The 25,068-nt window shown below is 41.4% G+C and overlaps 1 protein-coding gene across 1 annotated transcript in view; it reads left to right on the forward strand.

The window, feature by feature from the left end:
• Positions 1–25,068, forward strand: part of SCARA5 (scavenger receptor class A member 5) — a 256,237-nt gene that overhangs the window by 28,920 nt on the left and 202,249 nt on the right. Inside the window, exon 2 of the mRNA XM_075269325.1 lies at positions 973–1,103. Coding sequence (XP_075125426.1) covers positions 992–1,103 — 112 coding nt within the window. The 5' untranslated portion in view covers positions 973–991. The remainder of the gene's footprint in view (positions 1–972; positions 1,104–25,068) is intronic.

Consider the following 25,068-nt stretch of genomic DNA (forward strand, 5'->3'; position numbering starts at 1 on the left):
GAAATCTCAAGATCGGCTCAACCCCAATGTTGACCTGGGGACCAGTAATTTTACGTTTTGCCTGTGCTTGACCCCAAGAAGCTAATGTATATCTCCTGTCTCCCGCAAATAGCACAAGATACAACATTTTTTGTTCCATCAAAGTGTTGCACACTTTGTTCAAATCTTTGTGTTGCCCACAACCTATTTAGGCCCCTCCCACGAGGAGCGAAAATATAGAGAAATTGCACTATAAATCATGTGGCTTCAGGGTAAACCAAGTACAATAAGGGGGTATTGTACTTGGTTTACCCTGAAGCCACATGATTTATAGCGCAATTTCTCTATATTTTTGCTCCTCGTGGGAGGGGCCTAAATCTCTTTCCATCTCCTACCTGGAGAAGGAACAATCTCCATGTTGATGATGGCTGACTATCTGGTCTTGAAGTTGAGAAACATGAACTGGAGTTGTAGTATCTGGGTCATGTCCACTTTTTGGAACTTCGAATACTTTTACAAAGTTGATAGTTATTGTGTTCCTGAAGGGTTCCTGAAATAAAAATGGGACCCTATTTTGGTGCTGGTTTGTTCCTTCTGGTAAACCTTGCCCAGAGATGAGGTGGTAGAGAAATGTTCTACAGCCTGCAAAGGTTTAGATATCAAGGGATGCAAAATTTGGCCCAGGTCGATTGCAACCCTTTCTTTTCCCCAACCTCCAGAAATCAGTGAGTCCATGGTAAGAAGGTTGTAGCTTGGTCGTTTGCTGGTACAACACCTCAATCGGTAATGTAGGGTAACAAACCATCCTGAATTTCCAATATTTTGAAACTCAACCTGCGGAAATTTTTGTCTCTTGACAGGTTAATGCTTCCTTATCGTTGGTCAACCACCCAAATATTTCCCTTGTCTCCATGGTCCGATTTTTGTACTGAGGTTCTGAGATGTGAGGTCATCCTACAGGATGGTATAATTAATTGTCATTCTCCGTTCTAGGTGGAGTTAATGACCCACGATGGACAACAAGGCCATGTACCTACATACATTCGATGAAAAAGAAAACGGTTCAGTGTTCGAAGAATCATTCGATGGGAAAAATCTATCCAAGATGAATCTATGTGAAGGATGTAAGTAGTGACCTTCAGACCACATAAGGACCTTCATAAGGTGAAAATTGAGTCTTCGTGTTATATTATTTTGCCCATTACCTGTGACCAGCTAGTGATGGGATCTATTACCCCCCCCCATGATCACTATAGAAAAAGCCATCACATTGCGTCTTGCAGAGCAGTATATAGAATTATTGCCGTGAATATGTCTACCATTAGTTGGAGCTTTAGAGTAATGTACCTTTATGAAACAGCACACCATGAGGTCAGGAGTGGTATTGCAAGTAAAACTATCTCTTATCTGTTATTTTGACATGGTACATACTAATCTTCATAAACCACCAATGAGAGGTCTAGCACTTGGATCATGTGGCGGGTTGACATCAGCAGGGCCTCAGCCCCCTCATACATCTGCATGGGTCCCATAAGAATGCAGATTGCAGGAGGTCCCATCGGATTTACTACGTTTGTTGAGCAGTCCTTGCTTTGATGTCGAGCGGATCTGGTTAAAGTTAAGAAATAATTCACATGAAGGGTCTGTGCGCTCCATAGTCAAGGCTGCTAAATGTGTGAAAATTACCGCTTGGGCCAAAAAGTGAGATCTTGAGCTCATAGACAGAACACACAGAGAAGAGCCGTGTCCTCTGGATGAACACAGGCTTGGCTGGCTGCGGCGTTGGTATGAGGGAATGTATCGCAGCGCCCACATCTGCCGCTCAGGAACAAGGCGAGCTGGTTTGGTGTAAACATGAATGAAGCCAACAAGGTCTGACACGCCGGCTATTTATACCCCGCGTCTCACGGGTGACCTCATCCCCCAGTTATTTGTTTTATTTAGCAGGACATTCAGGAGGACTCTGAATCCAGACAATTGGTTCTGTGTTCAGGTCTCCACAGTCGCTGGTTTTATCGTTTGCCCAATTTTATTGAAGCCGCTCCCCCTTCGAAAACAACAATTCTCCTGTCCAAAAAATTCATAAAAAATATTAAGCATTGAATTGTCCTTGCCCATTCTGTGAACACAAATTCTGTTTGGCTGGTTATGGGACCATGAATGGTCCAGTAGGGTTTTTCAAGGATTGGCTGAATGACTGGATAGTATTGCCAAAATTTTTGGACGGTCCAGTAATATCATGTGGTCTTGGTCTTGTTTTCTTACAAGGGTTGGAGATTAGAGATGGTTTCGACCTGAATATTCCAAATTGTGAAACCGAACCAATGGATATTCATCTCGGTCAAACTAAAATGGCCTTCTTCAGACCCAAGAGAATAATGGAGGCCCAGAGTAGGTGACAAAAATAAAACAAACCTCACCTTCCCTTCAATCTTTTGGACCTCCTTGCGGCGTCCAGTGCTCTCCTGGTGACATCATGTGCTAGGCGTTACCACTGAGGCCTGTGATTGGGCAGCCAGAGGTCACATGGGCAAACTAGGACTCAGTGGTGACCTCAGGTGCACCAGGAGAGCACCGAACACTGCAAGGAGGCCCAAAAGAGGTAACGAAAGGTGAGTACGATTTTTTTTTTCATTGTTGTTACCACCCTGGGCCTCCGGCTGTTATGGGGTCTGAAGTTCAGTTGTATCATCTGGCATGTGGAAATTGGGAACGGTATCAATTTGGGAGTCTAAAATCAGGATTGATGTAATAGGACATTGGAGACCGGGTTTGGAACACATTTCGGAATCTGATATCTGAATTCATTTTGCAATCTACTGAAATGTATAAAAATGGAGGATCCTTCCAAATAAAAATCATTTAAAGGGATTGTCCAGGATTACAAAAACATTACTCTTTTCTTCCAAAAACAACACTTTGGATTATATCTGGTTTAGCAGCTCCATTCACATCAATGGATCTGAGGTGCAATACCGGACACAACCAACAGACAATTTGAGAAGAAGGCAACTATGTTTGTTTTTGAGTTTTTTTTGACCTGGGTGATACCTTCAAAAATCAAAAAATCCCATGGCATGCATATATTTGTCTTCTTGTTGCCCCTATTCCTTTGTATATTTAGAATTCTACAGTAGGTCCAATTGCAGGGACCAACAACTGTTCTACAGACGAGAAGACCAGCATCTGGTCATGATATAGTAGGGGGCGCGCAGTCCCAACATGGACCACAGGGTCCAGAATTGGGCAGGCTAGGGGAACACCTCATTACATGTCCTAAAATTGTCACATGAAGGGTTTTTTTCAGATTTATCACAGGCTGCCTCTTTGTGTTGCACACAACTTATTTAGGCCCCTCCCATGAGGAGCTAAAATATAGAGTAATTGCGCTATAAATCATGTGGCTTCAGGGTAAACCAAGTACAATACCCCCTTATTAGGGGCCACACGGTGGCTCAGTGGTTAGCACTGCTGCCTTGCAGCGCTGGAGTCCTGGTGTTCAAATCCCACCAAGGGCAAAAAACCATCTGCAAGGAGTTTGCATGTTCTCCCCATGTTTGCATGGATTTCCATCCCATATTCCAAAAAGACATACTGATAGGGAAAAAATGTACATTGTGAGCTCTATGTGGGGCTCACAATCTACATTAAAAAAAAAAAAAAACCCTTATTGTACTTGGTTTACCCTGAAGCCACATGATTTATAGTGCAATTTCTCTATATTTTCGCTCCTCGTGGGAGGGGCCTAAATAGGTTGTGTGCAAGACAAAGATTTGAACAAAGTGTGCAACACTCTGATGGAACAAAAAAGCACAGGCAAAACTTAAGTTACTGGTCCCCTGGTCCACATTAGGGTTGAGCCGATCTTGAGATTTCAGGATCGTTCTTAAAATCTGATTTTTGATCATTTTCCAGCCGATTGCGATCGTGAAATTTGCTTGATCACCGATTGGGCTCCGATCGTTCCTGATCCCTCAACCCTAGTCAATGCTTTTCTATGGGAAAAGTCCATTTTAGGGTTGAGCTGATCTTGAGATTTCAGGATCGTTTTTAAAATCCGATTTTTGATCATTTTCCAGCCGATCCCGATCGTGAAATTTGCTTGATCGCCGATCGGGATCTGATCTTTCCCGATACCGATCGCTCAACCCTAGTCAACATCTGTACCAGGACCCTGTGCCACATGTAATATTGGTGTCTTTTTTCACCGGCACGGGGACCTTTGACCCCCTTAGACCTTGGCATTGACTGCCAGCTCTTCACCCTGTATAGTTACGCCCCTGAGGTTAGGGTTTCTGGCTTTTGCCACAACGCGGCCTGGCATAGACAATACATATGACAAATGCGGTGACTCAGGCAGGGAGTTCCGACATCGTAAGTGGAAACAGACGGCGGTGCAGAATATGTAACCTGACAGGGTATGAACAGAGACATAATTTAATAGTGTCATTTATTTCACATTAGTTTCTCTGACATTACCGTGTTCCCCGCGTCTACGATAAAATACTGCAAGAAGAAAAAGCCACTTGATAGATGTTCTGCTGGATTCGGGATGGCAGAAGGTTTTCATGTAGATCCAATTTATTTTTGGCATTGACTTCGAGCGGTTCACATGTGTCAGCCGAGCTGAGCACTGTATTTAGCAGATAGTGTACGCAGCACCAACGTAGGGAAACCTCTGCTAAGTTATATTAGGACTCGGTTCATTTTGCATTGTGACCTCCAGCTCTGATCAAGAGGCCAAAATCGGCCCCCAACGAGCCAGTGGTGACCATGTAGGTATCAGATTCTGTCTTGAATTGATAGAGAAGCTTGACTTGAATGTGATCTAGCTCAGGGGTCCCCGACCACTGGTCCGCGAACCTGTCTAGTGATTTGCCATGTCTGCCTATAACCCCGCCCCCATATGTCCAAAGCCCCACCCTTTACCCCTCCCCCACCCTGCTGGACCATAGAAAAATGAAGTTTTGCAAAAATTCAACAATAATTCAAACTAAACCCAAGAGACGCTGCAGAAAACCAAACTGCAAAACGAATTCTATCAGTAAGCACACTTGTCTCCTGAAATACTCTGTGCTTCTGGGAACCTTTCCGCCTCCACTGTATATTTCTCAGCCTGTGGCTTCCTACAAGATCAGTAAACTCATCTCCTGAAATCCTCTGTACTGCTGGGGACCCTTTTCCACTATGCAACTGTCAGTCTAAGACCTTCCACAAGATCTGCACTCTCCTCTCCTGAAACCCTCTGTGCTGCTGGAGCTCCTGTTCCTTCCGCTATGTAACTCTCGGTCTGTGACCTCCCACAGGATCAGCGCACCCTGGCCCCCACATTTGATAAGTGTTGGGGTCTTCGCTCCCTACATGTTAATCATCTTGTACTTGATGCTCTGTGTCTTCTTAGAGGAATATGAGCGGCCAACAGGAAATATAAAGGAACATTCCTCACTAATCTTCCTGAGAACTCGGGGACTTGACTCCCTAAACACAGATTAGTGGAAGGAAAATCCAAAAGCTCCTCAAGAAATAGTCATTGAAAATCCATGAAAACATCAACTCCTCGCAGATACCGCAAACCGCAAACATCTGACAGCGAGAGAAGACGAAGTCCATGAGAGCCGACGTATCCAGGACTAGCAATGACATAATATATAATGTAATGTTACATAGGGGGCCACGTATAGAGCCGACACACTATATATATATATATATATATATATATATATATATACTGCACATATCCAGGACTAGCAATGACATAATATATATGTAATGTTACATAGGGGGCCACGTATAGAGCCGACACACTATATATATATATATACTGCACATATCCAGGACTAGCAATGACATAATATATATGTAATGTTACATAGGGGGCCACGTATAGAGCCGACACACTAGTAATACACTATATATACACTATAATATACATATATATACTGTACATATACAGGACTATCAATGACATAATATATAATGTAATGTTACATAGGGGGCCACGTATAGAGCCGACACACTAGTAATGCACTATATATACACTATAATATACATATATATACTGTACATATACAGGACTAGCAATGACATAATATATAATGTAATGTTACATAGGGGGCCACGTATAGAGCCGACACACTATATATATATATATATATATATATATATATATATATATATATATATATATATATATACTGTACATATCCGGGACTAGCAATGACATAATATATAATGTAATGTTACATAGGGGGCCACGTATAGAGCCGACACGCTAGCAATACACTATATGTAATATTACATTATATCTTATGTCATTCCTAGTCCTGGATATGTACAGTAGAATATACCTATATATACTGTACATATACAGGACTAGCAATGAGCAATCTCCTATCTATCTATCTATCTATCTATCTATCTATCTATCTATCTATCTATCTATCTCCTATCTATCTATCTATCTATCTATCTACCAAAAGGCTAAACAAGCAGCAAATTCAGCATTCCAATACAAAATTGAAAAATAGACTTTATTAGCCCAAAGTGCAAAGTTTCAGTCCAATCCGGATCTTTTTCCAGCCAGTTTGGACTGAAGCTTTGCACTTTGGGCTAATAAAGTCTATTTTTCAATTTTGTATTGGAATGCTGAATGTGCTGCATTGGAATATTATCATATTGGAATTGGGTTCAATATTCTGATTGTCAAGTGATGCCAGATTATATATATATATATATATATATATATATATATATATATATATATATATATCGTGAGCTCGCAGAGGTGACCATACACAGGACGAGCTGAAGGCTATTTCCTCCTTTATTTGGCGTACAACATAAACCTTTATCTATCAATCAAGAGGAGACATGGCTGACCATAAAGAGTGTGCAGAAGCATATACCATGCATACATCATACATACATCATATATATACCATACATACATCATACATACATCATATATATACCTCATACATCATATATATACCTCATACATCATACATACATCATATATATACCATACATACATCATACATACATCATATATATACCATACATACATCATACATACATCATATATATACCTCATACATCATACATACATCATATATATACCTCATACATCATACATACATCATATATATACCATACATACATCATACATACATCATATATATACCTCATACATCATACATACATCATATATATACCTCATACATCATACATACATCATATATATACCTCATACATACATCATACATACATCATATATATACCTCATACATCATACATACATCATATATATACCATACATACATCATACATACATCATATATATATACCATACATACATCATACATACATCATATATATACCATACATACATCATACATACATCATATATATATACCTCATACATACATCATACATACATCATATATATACCATACATACATCATACATACATCATATATATATACCATACATACATCATACATACATCATATATATACCATACATACATCATACATACATCATATATATACCATACATACATCATACATACATCATATATATACCATACATACATCATACATACATCATATATATACCATACATACATCATACATACATCATATATATACCATACATACATCATATATATACCATACATACATCATACATACATCATATATATACCTCATACATCATACATACATCATATATACCATACATACATCATACATACATCATATATATACCTCATACATCATACATACATCATATATATACCATACATACATCATACATACATCATATATATACCTCATACATCATACATACATCATATATATACCATACATACATCATACATACATCATATATATACCTCATACATCATACATACATCATATATATACCTCATACATCATACATACATCATATATATACCATACATACATCATACATACATCATATATATCATACATACATCATACATACATCATATATATCATACATACATCATACATACATCATATATATCATACATACATCATACATACATCATATATATACCATACATACATCATACATACATCATATATATCATACATACATCATACATACATCATATATATACCATACATACATCATACATACATCATATATATACCATACATACATCATACATACATCATATATATACCATACATACATCATACATACATCATATATATACCATACATACATCATACATACATCATATATATACCATACATACATCATACATACATCATATATATACCTCATACATTATACATACCTCCCAACTTTCAAAAGGCAGAAAAGGGCACATTTAGCTCCACCCACTCCTAAATTGACCCCGCCCATTCCGATCTAGTTCTCTTTGTACTCCCCGCACAATAACCCTAATATTATATGCCCCCACTTTATTAAGTTCTCCTTGACCCCACTGTATAAAGTCTCTCTCCTTCTGCACCCACAGTTTAATGTCCCCCTCCAGGTGCTCCATAGGTTAAACTGGGGGCAAGTAGAGGGGACATAAAACTGGGACAGTTGGAGAGGGACATTAAACCATAGGGGCAACTGAAGGGGGACATTACACTGGGGGCAACTGGAGGGGGAAAATAAACCATAGGGGCACCTGGAGGGGGACATTAAACTGGGGGCAACTAGAAAAGAGGGACATTAAACTGGGGACAAGACGTCCCCCTCCAACTGTCCTCCTCCAGTTACTCTCAGTTTAATGTCCTCCTTTAGTTGCCCCCATTTTAATGTTCTCCTCCAGATACCCCTCGGGTTTACTATCCCCCTCCAGTTGCCCCCAGTTTAATCCCCCCTCCATCTGCCCCCAGTTTAATACCCCCTATATCTGTCCCCAAAGTTTAGTGTCCCCCTCATATGTCCCTCAGTATAATATCCCTCTTTATATGCCTCCCCAGTATATTGTCCCTCCTCTATTTCCCCCCACAATTTAATGTCCCTCTTCATCTGATAACATTTGACATAAAAAAAATGCAGCTGCTCACCTCTCCTTGCTCCCTTGCTAAATTGTGTCACGTCTCTTGTCCCAGGGAACTGCAGGCGCGATGTGAGTGACATCATCACATTGCGCCTACAGCTTCTGGAGCCGGAGCACATACAGGGCACAGAGGTGAGCTAGGGGTTGTCCACTTCCGCTTCACCACTGTTTCATCTGTATCTCTATGAAGGCAGATGAGTTGAATCCAGGACATACAACCGGGACCACAGGACAGGACCCCGAATCCAAGACTGTCCTGCAGAATCTGGGGCAGTGGGAAGTGCATCATATATCATACATCATACATCATACAATCCTGATTGTTGGTTATCCATCCCCCTCCCCAGTGCTGAAGTGCAAGCTAGCATTTTATCTCACTGGCAAGTTACAAGAAATCATAAATTCTGATATTAAAATAGAATAAAGAACATCTCAAAAGCAGAACTAAATGCAGATATTATTGGGACATGGGATTGAAGATGAAATATATTCCTCCATCTGAAATATGTTACAGAGCCAGCAAGACCAGAGACTGAGCGTGAAGTTCAACTAAGGAATGGGAAGGATCCTATCTATCTATCTATCTATCTATCTCCTATCTATCTATCTATCTATCTATCTATCTATCTATCTATCTATCTCCTATCTATCTATCTATCTATCTATCTATCTATCTATCTATCTCCTATCTATCTATCTATCTATCTATCTTCTATCTATCTATCTATCTATCTATCTATCTATCTCCTATCTATCTACCTATCTATCTATCTATCTATCTATCTATCTATCTATCTCCTATCTATCTACCTATCTATCTATCATCTATCTATCTCCTATCTATCTACCTATCTATCTATCTATCTATCTCCTATCTATCTATCTATCTATCTATCTATCTATCTATCTCCTATCTATCTATCTATCTATCTCCTATCTATCTATCTATCTATCTATCTATCTCCTATCTATCTATCTATCTATCTATCTATCTATCTATCTATCTCCTATCTATCTATCTATCTATCTATCTTCTATCTATCTATCTATCTATCTATCTCCTATCTATCTACCTATCTATCTATCTATCTATCTATCTATCTATCTCCTATCTATCTACCTATCTATCTATCATCTATCTATCTCCTATCTATCTATCTATCTATCTATCTATCTATCTATCTCCTATCTATCTACCTATCTATCTATCTATCATCTATCTATCTCCTATCTATCTACCTATCTATCTATCTATCTATCTCCTATCTATCTATCTATCTATCTATCTCCTATCTATCTATCTATCTATCTATCTATCTATCTATCTATCTATCTATCTCCTATCTATCTATCTATCTATCTATCTATCTCCTATCTATCTATCTATCTATCTATCTATCTATCTATCTCCTATCTATCTATCTATCTATCTATCTATCTATCTATCTATCTCCTATCTATCTATCTATCTATCTATCTATCTATCTATCTATCTCCTATCTATCTATCTATCTATCTATCTATCTCCTATCTATCTATCTATCTATCTATCTATCTATCTATCTATCTATCTATCTTCCTCCACCCTCTTGGTATGAGCACAGCAGATTCCCTCTTCTCTACAGAATTTGGAAGTAAATGACGTTACGTAGAGCCGGACTTCACCTTGGTTCCAACCATTCCTATTCCAAGCAGTTGTTTTATAAAGGTTTGGACGAGGATTTCATGTCTTCACCTTCTTACAAGCTGATCGGCCGCACATTTCACACTCGAGTCCTTCCATGTCGGATGGAGAAATAACTTACTGTAAATGTTCCGCTCAGTGAGGGATTACGGGGAGGAAAGAATGAAATCTCCTTCTTCCTACATCTTGTTTACTACTAGTCACATAAGGCTCGCAGGCTTTGGCTCCGCCACCTATTTTCTTTCCTCGCACCGTTGTCTTGTTTTTTTGTGGTTTGGCCACGTAAATTTTTGAAATATAGTCGAAAGACAATGTCGATGATTTTTGTTTTTTTTTTTTCCCCCATCGCCTCCAACCTTAGTGTCCTGGAATAAACCTTCTTTGAGGAGAAAGGTGATTTGGCGCGCACGTGACTTTCACGAGATCTCGCTTTATGGCGGGGCCTATCTGGTTATGATTAGGTGACTACTTATTTTTTCATTGCTCAGGTAATTTTCTTGCGGAGAAACAGATGGACCCGGCCTTCCAATACGAGGGGTAACGGCAATATTTTACTGACATTAGCGCTTATATCAGGTCCTTGGAGAACAAAAGGAGGACTTGGCTTGGTTTGCCGTCACCCGCCCACTCCGAGAAGGCTCTTCAAGGCGCTCGATCTGCAGCTGTACAAGCAAAAAAAACCCAAGATTGTTAGTCAGTCCCATAGAACTTAAGTCCACGTTGTAACCATGGGGGGAAAAAAATATTTTTCTGGTGAATATTACAGATTCTCAGCTTCTCGGCGCTGATACGCCATGTGCCAAAAAATCCATTCTCTGGCGTTTCGAGGCATCTGGAGGAAGGTGCGCGGCCGAGTGTTTATTGTTGACTTCTGCCTCGATATTAGTTGTTAGGAAGTCGTTCGGGTCACATTTGTTTCCTTTTATGCTGAGTGTTAAAGGAAAAGTCTGGTTTATGTTTTAGGAAAGTTGTTTATTTTGGGAGCCTTCCTTTTTTCCGGTGAGGTTATTATTATTTCGGGGGGGGGGGGGATAATTTATTTTACATTTCAGGGTGAAACAATAGGGTACAATAGGCTTTTAGGCTCAGACTGGTTACACGATGAGATCACCGGGAATATAAAGGGAATTGTTTTTAAGGATATGTAATATAAGCAGGGACTTAAAGGGATCTCGTGCGTTGTTCCCGCTAAGCCATTGTAGCTGCTGAAATGGGATGGTAAGGACTAGAGATGAGCGAGTAGCAGTGGCGTAACTACCGTGGTAGCAGCAGTAGCAGCTGCCACAGGGCCCGGGCCATTAGGGGGCCCGGTGACAGCCGCTACCGCTGCGGTTTTTTTTCAATAGGCAGTTACGGGCCCTATTCACTTGCCGATCCTGGCTGTGCCGGGATCGGCAAGTGACACCGCGGGCCCCACAAGGGCTATCATTATACTCGGGGGTCTTTGCAGACCCCCGAGTATAATGATCGGCGGACCGGAGAGGTAAGGGAACATAAAAAACTGTTACTTACCTCTCTGCGATCCTGCCAGGCCTCCGTCCTACTGCTGTCTGACGTCACATGAACCCGGCATGCTTCCCGGGTCATGTGACGTCTGACGTCATTAACGAAGGACGCGAGAGGAGGACAGCACAGGAGCCGGGGAACAGGTAAGAAGCAACAGTGTTTTTTTTTTTGTTTTTTTTTTATGTTTTTATTTCCCGGGTCTCCGATTATTATACTCTGGGGTCTGAAAAGACCCCAGAGTATAATAATTGTTTATGGGTGTCCACAGAGGAACGTAATACTGTGTACAGGGGACACTATTGGGGTTAATACTGTGCGCAAGGGACACTATTGGGGTTAATACTGTGTGTGCAGGGGCCACTATTGGGGTTAATACTGTGTGCAAGGTACACTATTGGGGTTAATACTGTGTGCAAGGGACACTATTGGGGTTAATACTGTGTGCAAGGGACACTATTGGGGTTAATACTGTGTACAGGGGACACTATTGGGGTTAATACTGTGTGTGCAGGGGCCACTATTGGGGTTAATACTGTGTGCAAGGTACACTATTGGGGTTAATACTGTGTGCAAGGGACACTATTGGGGTTAATACTGTGTGCAAGGGACACTATTGGGGTTAATACTGTGTGTGCAGGGGCCACTATTGGGGTTAATACTGTGTGCAAGGGACACTATTGGGGTTAATACTGTGTGCAAGGGACACTATTGGGGTTAATACTGTGTGTGCAGGGGCCACTATTGGGGTTAATACTGTGTGCAAGGGACACTATTGGGGTTAATACTGTGTGTGCAGGGGCACTATTGGGGTTAATACTGTGTGTGCAGGGGACACTATTGGGGTTAATACTGTGTGTGCAGGGGACACTATTGGGGTTAATACTGTGTGTGCAGGGGACATTATTGGGGTTAATACTGTGTGCAGGGGCAAGTAAGGGACATAATAGAGTGCGGAGGAGGGGGTCGGTCGAGGTCTTCGGCGTCAGTTGGGATGGGGGGGGGGCCCCATGTCAAAAGTTCGCCACGGGGCCCCGCCATTCCTAGTTACGCCACTGGCGAGTAGTGTTCGATCGAGTAGGTGTTCGATCGAATACTATGGTATTCGAAATACTCGTACTCGATCGAACACTACTAGCTGTTCGAAGTTTAAGGTTCGATGCAGAACCAGCGTTGATTGGCAGAATGCTATACATTCTACCAATCAACGCTGGTTCTTCTCTTACCTTTAGAAGTCTTCTCCGTGCAGCTTCCCCGCGGCGTCTTCCGTCTGGAATTCACTCTGCCTAGGCATCCGGCCTAGGCAGAGCTGACTGCGCATGCGCGGGCATGCCCTCGCATGCGCAGTCGGCTCTGCTCAGGCGTCGGGCCGGGCAGAGCCGACTGCGCATGCGCAGTCGGCACTGCCTAGGCTCCGATGCCTAGGCAGAGTGAATTCCAGCCGGAAGAAGACGCGGGGACGCTGCACCGGGAGAAGACTTCAAGGAGAATCCAGCCCGACCGTCACTCGTGGACTTGGTAAGTATAATTTTATCGAATTTTGCCTACCCCTGAAACGAGCATTTCCCCCCATAGACTATAATGGGGTTTGTAATCCGTTCGAACAGTCGAACAGTGCAGCTGTTGAAATCGGATTGTGAACGCGGACATTATAGTGTTCGCTCATCTTTAGTAAGTACCTGTACAACGCCCAATATTTAGCCATCACCTGGATACACAGAGCCATTGGTCATACACAAGGGTGCGGTATCGTAGTGCCGCTCATAACATAAGGGGAATTTTCAATTCCAAATCCCCCATATGTCTGAGGCTGTCTTGCCAATCTCCACCATTACTCTCGTGACGCTCCTATAAGTATCACCTCCAAACTACAACGGGACAACAGGAGAGTAGTAGGGAAGGTCAGGAAATCGAAGAGGAGGGGTGAGGGGTGGTCTGTTGGCTAATGGGGGAGAGTTTTACATGTAGATTGGTTGGGTGTAGAGATGAGCGAACACTATTCGAAACAGCCGTTTCGAATAGCACTCTCCCATAGAAATGAATGGACGTAGCCGGCACGCGGGGGGGTTAAGCGACCGGCCACTGGCAAAGTCTGCGTGCCGGCCGCTTCCATTCATTTCTATGGGAGCGTGCTATTCGGAACGGATAGTGTTCGCTCATCTCTAGTTGGGTGCATAGGTGGACAACCCTATTGAAAATAGATGGAAAATAGTTAGCACACTCCTTGTCCCAAATGTTTTCTACAGAGAAGTCACTACCTAGTGTCTAGAATCTCCCTATAAAACTCTCTTTCTATATATACATACATAGTTACATAGTAGATGAGGTTGGATAAAGACATCAGTCCATCAAGTCCAACCTATAACCCTACAATCCCTACAGTGTTGATCCAGGGGAAGGCAAAAAACCCCATGAGGCTCATGCCAATTGCCCCATTTCAGGGGTAAAAATTCCTTCCCGACTCCAAATGTGGCAGTCGGTATAAAAGCCCTGGATCGACGTGTCCTGCATCCATCATATAGGTAAATCAGAGCAGTCCACTGAAGTTCTGGGACCTGAGATGAGAGAAAATATCGGGGACAGGGCAATGCTAATAGTCTCTGGTAATGAAAGGTAAGTAAGGGGTTAATGGAGATCTAGCTCAGGGGTCCCCAACCACTGGTCCGTGGATCAGGACTGGGCCATTGGGTTTTTTATCCTTCTCGATGTCTAGTAGGGTTGAGCGATCGGGATCAGAAAAGATCGGATCCCGATCGGTGATCGAGCAAATTTCACGATCAGGATCAGCTGGAAAATGATCAGAATTTTTTAAAATCGATCCTGTAATCTCAAGATCGGCTCAACCCTAGTGTCTAGCGTTTCGCAATGTCTGCTCAGATGCTCATCTCATTCCTGCCTGCCCTGCAGAGCATCCTGGCAGAGAGCCTTCCCATCCACATGGTGGAGCCCACCTATAACCCTGCCTCCATATGACCTAAGCACCGCCTACCCCACCTCCACCACACCAGGCCATAGAAAAATAATCTTGCTTGAAGTCGGTCCTTAGTGCAAAAAAGGTTGGGGACCAATGGTCTAAAAGAAGGGGTGCTGCCTACATCCCTGGTGGTCTAGGGCAGTAAAAGGGTAAGAGCCAGCATCCAGGGTGGTCTGTGGTGATGAAGTCAGTTATAACCTGTGGCAGGAAAAGGGTTAATTTAGAATTCTTCTATATAATGGACAGTTAGTCCCGGGCAACCAGACGCCCCAGTACTCCGAGGCAAAAGCATCCAACGCCCTCCAAACCGGAGCAGTACCAGGCCCAGAGGTCTTCGCCAGAGCTCCTGATGATGGAGATGGACTGATGTACCGGATTCCCCGTTAGTGCACAATGAAGGTGACGGCGCGCGTGCCAACAGTTAGGGCTCTGTATGCCCTCTTTGTCTTGCGTACCGTAGGTTCGCCATCGCGGATATGTAGTATATATATGTCCAGGAAATCCCTTTAAGCCTTACCTGTACACACTTTTTTGTATTATTGTTTACAAGTTGTTTGCAATACTCTGCCTGACCACACGGTGCGCTGTTTAGAAAAGATATGTTCAGGTTCAAACAGCAAGAACACAAAGAGCTATATATGAAGTGCTATGCAATGAAACTCCACTTACACGCGGAAAAATGGACTGAAAAAACCCCTTTGAAATATATTTTTGAGACAAAACTTAGAAACTAAAGACTCGGTATCAGATGACAGATTGACACCTGCAGTAACTTTATGTGTAATCTTTATAACTTTTTCCATTGTGAGTAGTTTATTTTCCACAATTTGGAAAATCCCCTTTAAATATGAGTCTGATTTAGTGTGGATACAGTCACTTAGTGGAAATGTAAACCTTCTCCTCTGTAAAATCCCCTCCAATGCCGATACGTGTTACATAAGATGATATGATTGAAGACAGATTCGGCACAAGTGTTGAAGCTGTGAACACCCCGTCCAGCAATCACATCATGGCGCTGTGAATGTACTGAAGGTTGTGTCCAGCTCAGACGCTATCTACACTGAGGTCATTGACAGAGAGTGGATCAGAGGTTTTAACTGCCGCCAAATCATACAATGCTGTAATGTACATATCTCCATATTTATCTGTACAACCGCCCTCCCCAACGTCATGTTTGGCAGAGGAATGCACGGATAATTTAATCTGGGATTTGTATAAAACTTGGTTTTCTATGAGATACTTCAAGAATAATAATCATCAAATTCAGTTTTTGATCTAATTATTTCTACATTGAGACTTATGGAAGGATATCATAGGATAGTATACTATAATACTGCTCCTATGTACAAGAATATAACTACTATAATACTGCTCCTATGTACAAGAATATAACTACTATAATACTGCTCCTATGTACAAGAATATAACTACTATAATACTACTCCTATGTACAAGAATATAACTACTATAATACTGCTCCTATGTACAAGAATATAACTACTATAATACTACCTCCTATGTACAAGAATATAACTACTATAATACTACCTCCTATGTACAAGACTATAACTACTATAATACTACTCCTATGTACAAGAATATAACTACTATAATACTACCTCCTATGTACAAGAATATAACTACTATAATACTGCTCCTATGTACAAGAATATAACTACTATAATACTGCTCCTATGTACAAGAATATAACTACTATAATACTACTCCTATGTACAAGAATATAACTACTATAATACTACCTCCTATGTACAAGAATATAACTACTATAATACTACTCCTATGTACAAGAATATAACTACTATAATACTACTCCTATATACAAGAATATAACTACTATAATACTACTCCTATGAACAAGAATATAACTACTATAATACTACCTCCTATGTACAAGATTATAACTACTATAATACTACTCCTATGTACAAGAATATAACTACTATAATACTACTCCTATGTACAAGAATATAACTACTATAATACTACCTCCTATGTACAAGAATATAACTACTATAATACTGCTCCTATGTACAAGAATATAACTACTATAATACTCCTATGTACAAGAATATAACTACTATAATACTGCTCCTATGTACAAGAATATAACTACTATAATACTGCTCCTATGTACAAGAATATAACTACTATAATACTACCTCTATGTACAAGAATACAACTACTATAATACTACCTCCTATGTACAAGAATATAACTACTATAATACTGCTCCTATGTACAAGAATATAACTACTATAATACTACCTCCTATGTACAAGAATATAACTACTATAATACTACTCCTATATACAAGAATATAACTACTATAATACTACTCCTATGTACAAGAATATAACTACTATAATACTACTCCTATATACAAGAATATAACTACTATAATACTACCTCCTATGTACAAGAATATAACTACTATAATACTACCTCCTATGTACAAGAATATAACTACTATAATACTACTCCTATATACAAGAATATAACTACTATAATACTACTCCTATGTACAAGAATATAACTACTATAATACTGCTCCTATGTACAAGAATATAACTACTATAATACTGCTCCTATGTACAAGAATATAACTACTATAATACTACTCCTATGTACAAGAATATAACTACTATAATACTGCTCCTATGTACAAGAATATAACTACTATAATACTGCTCCTATGTACAAGAATATAACTACTATAATACTGCTCCTATGTACAAGAATATAACTACTATAATACTGCTCCTATGTACAAGAATATAACTACTATAATACTACCTCCTATGTACAAGAATATAACTACTATAATACTACTCCTATGTACAAGAATATAACTACTATAATACTACTCCTATATACAAGAATATAACTACTATAATACTACTCCTATGAACAAGAATATAACTACTATAATACTACCTCCTATGTACAAGATTATAACTACTATAATACTACTCCTATGTACAAGAATATAACTACTATAATACTACCTCCTATGTACAAGAATATAACTACTATAATACTACCTCCTATGTACAAGAATATAACTACTATAATACTACTCCTATATACAAGAATATAACTACTATAATACTGCTCCTATGTACAAGAATATAACTACTATAATACTGCTCCTATGTACAAGAATATAACTACTATAATACTACCTCCTATGTACAAGAATATAACTACTATAATACTACTCCTATGTACAAGAATATAACTACTATAATACTACTCCTATATACAAGAATATAACTACTATAATACTACTCCTATGAACAAGAATATAACTACTATAATACTACCTCCTATGTACAAGATTATAACTACTATAATACTACTCCTATGTACAAGAATATAACTACTATAATACTACTCCTATGTACAAGAATATAACTACTATAATACTACCTCCTATGTACAAGAATATAACTACTATAATACTGCTCCTATGTACAAGAATATAACTACTATAATACTGCTCCTATGTACAAGAATATAACTACTATAATACTACCTCTATGTACAAGAATACAACTACTATAATACTACCTCCTATGTACAAGAATATAACTACTATAATACTACCTCCTATGTACAAGAATATAACTACTATAATACTACTCCTATATACAAGAATATAACTACTATAATACTACCTCCTATGTACAAGAATATAACTACTATAATACTACTCCTATATACAAGAATATAACTACTATAATACTACCTCCTATGTACAAGAATATAACTACTATAATACTACTCCTATATACAAGAATATAACTACTATAATACTACCTCCTATGTACAAGAATATAACTACTATAATACTACCTCCTATGTACAAGAATATAACTACTATAATACTACCTCCTATGTACAAGAATATAACTACTATAATACTGCTCCTATGTACAAGAATATAACTACTATAATACTACTCCTATATACAAGAATATAACTACTATAATACTACTCCTATGTACAAGAATATAACTACTATAATACTACTCCTATATACAAGAATATAACTACTATAATACTACCTCCTATGTACAAGAATATAACTACTATAATACTGCTCCTATGTACAAGAATATAACTACTATAATACTGCTCCTATGTACAAGAATATAACTACCATAATATTTCTCCTATGTACAAGAATATAACTACTATAATACTGCTCCTATGTACAAGAATATAACTACTATAATACTACCTCCTATGTACAAGAATATAACTACTATAATACTGCTCCTATGTACAAGAATATAACTACTATAATACTGCTCCTATGTACAAGAATATAACTACTATAATACTACCTCTATGTACAAGAATATAACTACTATAATACTACCTCCTATGTACAAGAATATAACTACTATAATACTACCTCCTATGTACAAGAATATAACTACTATAATACTGCTCCTATGTACAAGAATATAACTACTATAATACTACTCCTATATACAAGAATATAACTACTATAATACTACTCCTATGTACAAGAATATAACTACTATAATACTACTCCTATATACAAGAATATAACTACTATAATACTACCTCCTATGTACAAGAATATAACTACTATAATACTGCTCCTATGTACAAGAATATAACTACTATAATACTGCTCCTATGTACAAGAATATAACTACCATAATACTTCTCCTATGTACAAGAATATAACTACTATAATACTGCTCCTATGTACAAGAATATAACTACTATAATACTACCTCCTATGTACAAGAATATAACTACTATAATACTGCTCCTATGTACAAGAATATAACTACTATAATACTGCTCCTATGTACAAGAATATAACTACTATAATACTACCTCTATGTACAAGAATATAAGTACTGTAATACTACCTCCTATGTACAAGAATATAACTACTATAATACTGCCTCCTATGTACAAGAATATAACTACTATAATACTACTCCTATGTACAAGAATATAACTACTATAATACTACTCCTATGTACAAGAATATAACTACTATAATACTACTCCTATGTACAAGAATATAACTACTATAATACTACTCCTATGTACAAGAATATAACTACTATAATACTACCTCCTATGTACAAGAATATAACTACTATAATACTACTATGCATAAAAATATAATACTAATATGCATCTCTGGTGTAGCAGAGCTCAGCGCACGGCCAGCTCTGCCACATCTGAGATGGGACCAGAATGGAGAATGCTGTGGCCCGATCTTAGACTCTGCCTCCTCCTGTACTTCTGTATGGCATTCAGCCAATCAACGCTGGTCAATGCAATCCTATGGGAAAAAGTCAGATCCCGCATATTGCAAGCTGACAGGGATCCCGATGAGATAGTGGTACTTGGTACTTGGGCATGTTAGATGCCCCCAGACATGCTTCCCCTGCTGTCCTAGTTGCATTCCAGGGTGTTGGCATCATTTCCTGGGGTGTCATAGTGGACTTGGTGACTCTCCTGAGTCAACGTGTGGCTTCCCCTGAAACGAAGCATTTTCCCCCATAGACTATAATGGGGTTCGATATTCGTTCGAATAGTCGAATATTGAGGGGCTATTCGAAATGAATCTCAAATCTCGAATATTTCACTGTTTGCTCATCTCTAGTTATTACTTGTCTCCACAGTGGCATAGGCAGTGGCATAATTACTGGGGTAGCAGCAGTAGCGTCTGCCACAGGACCCGGGACATTAGGGGGCTCAGTTGGCCCCTTATGTTTTTTTTTTTTTTTTTGTTTTGTTTTAATAGGCTGTTACCTGATGGAGTAATACCAGCAGGTAATGGGCACTACTTACTTGCTTATCCCCACTCCTGCTCACGGCCGCCTATGCTTCCACTTCTGCAGATGTGAGAAGGAGTGAGGATTGGTAAGTGGGGACCGGGTTCCACAAACCCAACAAACGCTGCTGTTATTATACTCGGTGGTCTTTCCAGAACCCCAAGTATAATAATAGAGAGGCCCAGGTGAGGTGAGAGAGCATAAATAAACACTGTTACCTCTCCTGTGCTTCGGCAGGCTTCAGGCCTGTTTGGTGACATCTCGTACCTCACTTGGGCTGGGCCTGCATCATTATGTGTCACGACGCAGGCCTGGATCATGTGACATGTCTGTACCAACATTGAAAATGGGATCTGTAAAGATGGGTGGTCCACAATGGGGCATAATAGTGAGTGCAGGGGCCACAATGGGGCATAATAGTGCGTGCAGGGGTCACTATGGGACATAATACTGTGTGCAGGGGCCACTATGGGGTATAATACTGTGTGCAGGGGCCACTATGGGGGATAATACTGTGTGCAGGGGCCACTATGGGACATAATACTGTGTGCAGGGGCCACTATGGGGTATAATACTGTGTGCAGGGGCCACTATGGGGGATAATACTGTGTGCAGGGGCCACTATGGGACATAATACTGTGTGCAGGGGCCACTATGGGGCATAATACTGTGTGCAGGGGCCACTATGAGGACATAATACTGTGTGCAGGGACCACTATGAGGGATAATACTGTGTGCAGGGGCCACTATGGGACATAATACTGTGTGCAGGGGCCACTATGGGGGATAATACTGTGTGCAGGGGCCACTATGGGGGATAATACTGTGTGCAGGGGCCACTATGGGGGATAATGCTCTGTGCAGGGGCGACTATGAGCCATAATGCTGTGTGCAGGGGCCACTATGGAGGATAATACTGTGTGCTGGGGCCACTATGGGGTATAATATTGTGTGCAAGGGCCACTATGGGGCATAATACTGTGTGCAGGGGCCACTATGGGGCATAATAATGTGTGCAGGGGCCACTATGGGGTATAATACTGTGTGCAGGGGCCACTATGGGGGATAATACTGTGTGCAGGGGCCACTATGGGGGATAATACTGTGTGCAGGGTCCACTATGGGGGATAATACTGTGTGCAGGGGCCACTATGGGGCATAATACTGTGTGCAGGGGCCACTATGGGGGATAATACTGTGTGCAGGGGCCATTATGGGGGATAATACTGTGTGCAGGGGCCACTATGGGGCATAATAATGTGTGCAGGGGCCACTATGGGGGATAATACTGTGTGCAGGGGCCACTATGGGGGATAATACTGTGTGCAGGGGCCACTATGGGGGATAATACTGAGTGCAGAGGCGACTATGGGGCATAATACTTTGTGCAGGGGCCACTATGAGGACAAAATACTGTGTGCAGGGGCCACTATGGGCATAATACTGTGTGCAGGGGCCACTATGGGGGATAATACTGTGTGCAGGGGCCACTATGGGGGATAATACTGTGTGCAGGGGCCACTATGGGGGATAATACTGTGTGCAGGGGTCACTATGGGGTGTAATACTGTGTGCAGGGTCCACTATGGGGGATAATACTGTGTGCAGGGGCCATTATGGGGGATAATACTGTGTGCAGGGGCCACTATGGGGCATAATAATGTGTGCAGGGGCCACTATGGGGGATAATACTGTGTGCAGGGGCCACTATGGGGGATAATACTGTGTGCAGGGGCCACTATGGGGGATAATACTGTGTGCAGGGGTCACTATGGGGTGTAATACTGTGTGCAGGGTCCACTATGGGGGATAATACTGTGTGCAGGGGCCACTATGGGGCATAATACTGAGTGCAGAGGCGACTATGGGGCATAATACTGTGTGCAGGGGCCACTATGAGGACAAAATACTGTGTGCAGGGGCCACTATGGGCATAATACTGTGTGCAGGGGCCACTATGGGGGATAATACTGTGTGCAGGGGCCACTATGGGGGATAATACTGTGTGCAGGGGCCACTATGGGGGATAATACTGTGTGCAGGGGCCACTATGGGGGATAATACTGTGTGCAGGGGTCACTATGGGGTGTAATACTGTGTGCAGGGTCCACTATGGGGGATAATACTGTGTGCAGGGGCCACTATGGGGCATAATACTGAGTGCAGAGGCGACTATGGGGCATAATACTGTGTGCAGGGGCCACTATGAGGACAAAATACTGTGTGCAGGGGCCACTATGAGCATAATACTGTGTGCAGGGGCCACTATGGGGGATAATACTGTGTGCAGGGGCCACTATGGGGGATAATACTGTGTGCAGGGGCCACTATGGGGGATAATACTGTGTGCAGGGGTCACTATGGGGTGTAATACTGTGTGCAGGGTCCACTATGGGGGATAATACTGTGTGCAGGGGCCACTATGGGGCATAATACTGAGTGCAGAGGCGACTATGGGGCATAATACTGTGTGCAGGGGCCACTATGGGGCATAATACTGTGTGCAGGGGCCACTATGGGGCATAATACTGTGTGCAGGGGCCACTATGGGGCATAATACTGTGTGCAGGGGCCACTATGGAGCATAATACTGTGTGCAGGGGTCACTATGGGGCGTAATACTGTGTGCAGGGGCCACTATGTTGGATAATACTGTGTGCAGGGGCCACTATGGGACATAATACTGTGTGCAGGGGCCACTATGGGGGATAATACTGTGTGCAGGGGCCACTTTGGGGGATAATACTGTGTGCAGGGGCCACTATGGGGGATAATACTGTGTGCAGGGGCCACTATGGGGCATAATACTGAGTGCAGAGGCGACTATGGGGCATAATACTGTGTGCAGGGGCCACTATGAGGACAAAATACTGTGTGCAGGGGCCACTATGAGCATAATACTGTGTGCAGGGGCCACTATGGGGGATAATACTGTGTGCAGGGGCCATTATGGGGGATAATACTGTGTGCAGGGGACACTATGGGGGATAATACTGTGTGCAGGGGTCACTATGGGGTGTAATACTGTGTGCAGGGTCCACTATGGGGGATAATACTGTGTGCAGGGGCCACTATGGGGCATAATACTGAGTGCAGAGGCGACTATGGGGCATAATACTGTGTGCAGGGGCCACTATGGGGTATAATACTGTGTGCAGGGGCCACTATGGGGTATAATACTGTGTGCAAGGGCCACTATGGGGCATAATACTGTGTGCAGGGGCCACTATGGGGCATAATACTGTGTGCAGGGGCCACTATGGAGCATAATACTGTGTGCAGGGGTCACTATGGGGCGTAATACTGTGCAGGGGCCACTATGGGGGATAATACTGTGTGCAGGGGCCACTATGGGACATAATACTGTGTGCAGGGGCCACTATGGGGCATAATACTGTGTGCAGAGGCCACTATGGGACATAATACTGTGTGCAGGGGCCACTATGGGACATAATACTGTGTGCAGGGGCCACTATGGGACATAATACTGTGTGCAGGGGTCACTATGGGGGATAATACTGTGTGCAGGGGCCACTATGGGGTATAATACTGTGTGCAGGGGCCACTATGGGGAATAATACTGTGTGTAGGGGCCACTATGGGGAATAATACTGTGTGTAGGGGCCACTATGGGACATCATACTGTGTGCAGGGGCCACTATGGGGGATAATACTGTGTGCAGGGGCCACTATGAGGACATAATACTGTGTGCAGGGACCACTATGAGGGATAATACTGTGTGCAGGGGCCACTATGGGGGATAATACTGTGTGCAGGGACCACTATGGGACATAATACTGTGTGCAGGGGCCACTATGGGGCATAATACTGTGTGCAGGGGCCACTATGGGACATCATACTGTGTGGAGGGGTCATTATGGGCCATAATACTGTGTGCAGGGCCCACTATGGGGGATAATACTGTGTGCAGGGGCCACTATGGGGGATAATACTGTGTGCAGGGGCCACTATGGGACATAATACTGTGTGCAGGGGCCACTATAGGGGATAATACTGTGTGCA

The sequence above is a fragment of the Leptodactylus fuscus genome, chromosome 3, assembly GCF_031893055.1.
Source record: "Leptodactylus fuscus isolate aLepFus1 chromosome 3, aLepFus1.hap2, whole genome shotgun sequence".
Lineage (NCBI taxonomy): Eukaryota > Metazoa > Chordata > Amphibia > Anura > Leptodactylidae > Leptodactylus > Leptodactylus fuscus.